Genomic DNA, 4,670 nt, shown 5'->3' with positions numbered 1-4,670 from the left:
TTTATTTTTTTTTTAGTATGTATGTGATCATTTATCAATATTACCTATTGCCCACAACTGTGTGGCAGATTGTAATATCTATCAATAAATAAATCTATCTATCTAAAAAAAAAAAAAAACAAGATAAAAACAACGTATGACGTCATGGGTTCATCAGGAACCTTTGTTAAATAAACTACAATAAAATGTTCATCCTACAATACAGGTACGTAAATTATAACAAGGGTTAACTTATAATTATAATAATGGTTAAAGGTTAACTAAATATATACTTTATTTTATTATATTTTACCGAAGATGTAAACTTGAAAGTTGTATTTGCCAATGATCTTACATATTAAGATAGTGTTTCCTAAACTTTCAACAACTGTGTACCACTTCTGTAATTTTCAGAATACTGAGTATCCTTCGTAAAAAAAAAAAAAATATTAAAACATGAAGTTAGTGCCTGTAACACTTTATTTTTTTTTTTCATTTTGTTACAAGGAAATGCTAGAAATTTTAAAACTATCGCTACAATCTATGAAGGGTCTGAGGTTCAGTACTTTGTTAGGAACTTACAAACTTGTTTCTAGAACAACGGTCATACAAGGAGGTGATTTGTTCGCGACCACGCTTAACCACTAAAGTTTTGCTTAATTTCGCAGTACCTAGTACCCACTTTATAGGGGCTGGGTGTGTATAGGGCCCCCGAACCCACACAGTTATCTCACATCTATAGTAACGGAATAAATAATTGTATACAACAGCCGGATTCTAATCGTAGTCCAGAAGAAAGCGTATGCTGAAATTTTAGTAAAACATATTAATTTTGTTTATGTTAAAATACAATTAGACACGTAAGTAATAAAATACGTACTTACATCTAAACGTACATATCTTAAAATTGTTCCTATTTAATTATTAATAATGAAAACCAAAACATCAAACAAATAGTTCCCTATTCTCCTACGCAGTAAAGGCCAATTAATACATGTATTTTTCCAATTCTTCCCATACCCCTGGTACCCTGGAGGTACTTTTATCACACTTTGGGATTACGAACATATTAAGTGTTATATTACGGACAAAAAGAACACTTAATATTTGCATAGTGAAACAGTACAAATACTTATATTATACTTAGAAAAAAAATAAAGTCGCTCTCACTAAAAAAACTATAACTTAAATTCAGTTAAAGGTTAAGAGAAGACGTCTTAAGTCGTCTTCAATAGCGGTCAAACAAAGAAGAACAAATAGTTTTAAACTATTTGTTCTTCTTTTTTTGACCGCAACCCTGACTATCTTCTTATATTTTTTTTATTGAATATCATTAATATTAATAAACAAATTTTTGACAAAATATTAAATAAATCATATAAAATACATTTTATTTTTTTTTTGTGTATCATAAATTAAATACTGTAGTAAGTTGTATGTATGTAAGTAAAAATGTATTCATTATTTGAATATCTACCTGCGACCTATTGGCACTTCGATTTCCATCGTCAAAAGCTCCGGGGCCATTTCTTCCTTCTTAAGTTTCATCTTCATCTGCTTGCGTAATAGTGAACTAATGCTAAGTGTAAATACATTACTTATATTGATTAATATTAATATGCGAAAGTGTGAGTTGTAACAGTACACGAAAACAAAAAAGTTAAACTTTCGTAAAATATTAACAATATATTAGCTAATAAATGTGGATATGAAGAAAATAAGGACATTACTACGATAGAACCCCGCTTATCAGCTCTAAGATGAAACTCAGGCACAGTCCATTAAACGGGGGTGCATAAAAGAAAAAACTCAAATATTAAAGTAGCTTATACATCAGCTAAAAATTTAAATCAAATTCAATATAACGGTTACGTGTTTATTGATACATGGTGAAGTTAAATTCATTGGACCAAAGTAAAATCATTTTTAAAAATTCGTTTAAATTAACAATTTAATTCGAGTGAACAAAAGATCGTTATATTTTGAATAATTTTTAAAATGAGAGCTTTTTTTTCAGTGTTTTCTCGATAATTTATTCATTTTCTTTCTTCTGCCAGTTAAGCGGGGTTCTATTGTAAATAAAAAAGTAAAAAATAATAATAATTTTATTTAAATAAGGGAAGATCATTAAAATAAAAGTAAGCTATACAAAAGTTACCATTCATATCCCTAAAAATCAGAAATTTGATTGCATATCTCCACAATCTTTCAATCCGTTATACACTCTACATAATTTTATTCCTTCCTGAAATCTGGACCAATCCTTGAAAAATCTTTAGTAATTCCGTCGAAAAATAGAAATGGTTTATAATGCTATAATTCTGCTTTTCTTGGATGGTGGCGCATTTGAGAAAAAAAACAATTGTTGGTTTTATTTTGAATTGAACGAATTCCAAAGATAGTACTGTAGATTGGGGTTGCTCTCTGGAAATAATCCACCATCACATGCATGGTAATGGGGATTACGTCACAGTGGAAGGAATGCATATATGGCACAGATTATTTATATATTTTACTGTTTATAATTTTATATTTATTAATCTTCATTTTTAGATATTTATAAGTTTTTATATTTATCACTTATATATTTATTACTATTCTTTAAATTTATTTATTTTTATGCATGTATATGGAGTATTTTATTTTGGATTTTAACGAAATATAATTGTGCATGACCATATAGGATTTTTTATGTATATATATTAAAATTGTTTACTATTTATTATACTGAGAGAACTAGATGGGATATTTAGATAAATAATAGAAGAAAAAAATGAATAATATTTAAAAGAATAAAAAAGATGGAAAAAAAAGAAAAATATTATATAACTAAAACAAGAAGAGTAAAGAAAAAGCACGTATTACTATCATGTATTTTAATATTTACCGACTATACCTATGCAATATGAGAATAGTAAGCAATTGACCAACTAGTCTCAGAATGATGTGTAGTACAAGAGCTCAAGAGGAGAAAAAAAAAACAGTTATTTCACCCCAATTTATGATTACTTTAATGAAAACTATATATAATTACTAGTCAAAATTGATGAGTCTGCCAAGTATAGGTTGGAGGAATAAAAAAAGGCAGATGTTTCAAAACGTTAAAAAAAAAAACCATTTAGAGTTATATATCTTTAAACTTAACACTATAAAAACCTAGAACCGAGAACGTCATTTCTTGTAGAGTAAATTTGCTAAAATATGAGCCGTAATAGAGCTATTTAAGTTGTAGTTCTCGAGGAATAGCCTTTTAAAAAGCAACATTTCATAAAAATGTACTGAAAGATTAGTAGTTAGTAAAGTTTTTTTTGAGAAATTTATATCTCAAAAACCACTCGACATACAGATGTCTATTAGCAATCAAATTAAACCTAGTTTAATGGACTATAAAGTTTATTTTCGTAGTTTTCATGATATTTGCTAAAATAAATTGATTTATAGTTGTTTGGAAAAATTTTTATTTGCCAAATTTATATTCATATGCGAATATCATAAATAGTACTACCTCTACGAACATATATTTATTTTTTCAAATATCAAATATTTTATCCGAACAACTAGAAATAAACATTTTTTTAATATATTTTGTCAAATGTCATAAAAACTACTACTACTATAAAGATAAAAGTTATGAACTATTTTATAGTAAATTAAACTAGCTTTAATTTGAGTGCTTACAGACATCTGTACGTCTTATAGTTTCTGAAATAAATTTTTTCATAAATCTAACTTATTGTCCCAACAACCATAAATACATTTATTTTAGTAAATACCATAAAAACTACTATTCCTGCGAAGATAAAGGTCATAAACTCCTTTGTAGTATATTAAACCAGCTTTAATTTGAGTGCTAATAGAGATCTATACGTCACATAGATCCTGACATAAATTTATCAAAATAAATTCACTAACTACTAATCTTTCAGTACATTTTTTTGAAATGTTGCTTTTTAAAAAGCTATATCTCAAGAACCATTGTACGTAAATCGGGGGTAATATTTTAGAAAATTTAATCTACTTAAAATTATGTCCTCTTAGGTTTTCTATTGATGTTGGTTGTTTTAAAGATATAGAGCTCCGAATGAAAAAAATATTTTTTTCAACGTTTTGAAACAGCCGCTAGTTTTTATTCCCCCTAACTATACTTGACAGACTCATCAATTTTTACTAGTAATTATACGTAGTTTTTATTAAAGTAATAAAAATTTGGAGTGAGAAAACTCCCTTTTTTTTCTTCCCTGCTCTTGTACTAGTGTGTATACCAACCGAATGTATTTGGGAGGCACATCGTTTTGAATAAAGTATTTTACTCTCTACTAGAGTTCTTTAGATTGTCCCGACTATGTTACTTTCTAAGGTAAATGTATGTTTAGGGTAGAAAATCGAAGGATTTAATATTAAATTATTCCAAAAATTTAACTTTTCGATACATAATCTCATAACATGATCTCTATAACCCGACATTATACCTAACTATATAAATATAAATAACGGCTAAAACGAAATTTCAAATACACTTATTTATTTTATTTAAAAAACAAAAATTAATAAAATAAGGAAACACAATACGTGTAAATATCGCCCTCATATAATTGCTCCAGTCAATCGCTGTTTTATTTGGTAGGTACAATATTTCTTTTTCCAATTAAATCGAGGACAAATTTATCCGGCAATAATAAATTTGTTATTGG

General features: G+C 27.3%; 1 protein-coding gene across 8 annotated transcripts in view; it reads right to left on the bottom strand.

Annotated features, from left to right (window-relative positions):
* The window catches only part of Ih (hyperpolarization activated cyclic nucleotide gated potassium channel Ih), a 734,518-nt gene that overhangs the window by 463,175 nt on the left and 266,673 nt on the right, over positions 1-4,670 (bottom strand). The window contains exon 2 of one of the 8 annotated variants that reach the window (XM_067049306.1): positions 1,457-1,533. The exons of 6 other annotated variants lie outside the window; for them this stretch is intronic. In XM_067049306.1, the coding sequence (XP_066905407.1) occupies positions 1,457-1,533 (77 nt within the window). Of the gene's footprint in view, positions 1-1,456; positions 1,544-4,670 lie in introns of those variants that run through there. One more of the 8 variants, XM_014416444.3, reaches the window with a different exon arrangement.

The sequence above is a fragment of the Halyomorpha halys genome, unplaced genomic scaffold (genome assembly GCF_000696795.3).
Source record: "Halyomorpha halys isolate HHAL.00 unplaced genomic scaffold, Hhal_1.1 Scaffold124.1, whole genome shotgun sequence".
Classification (NCBI taxonomy): Eukaryota; Metazoa; Arthropoda; class Insecta; order Hemiptera; family Pentatomidae; genus Halyomorpha; species Halyomorpha halys.
Note: the sequence above shows the minus strand (reverse complement) of the source record. Positions and strands in the feature narration are given on the sequence as shown.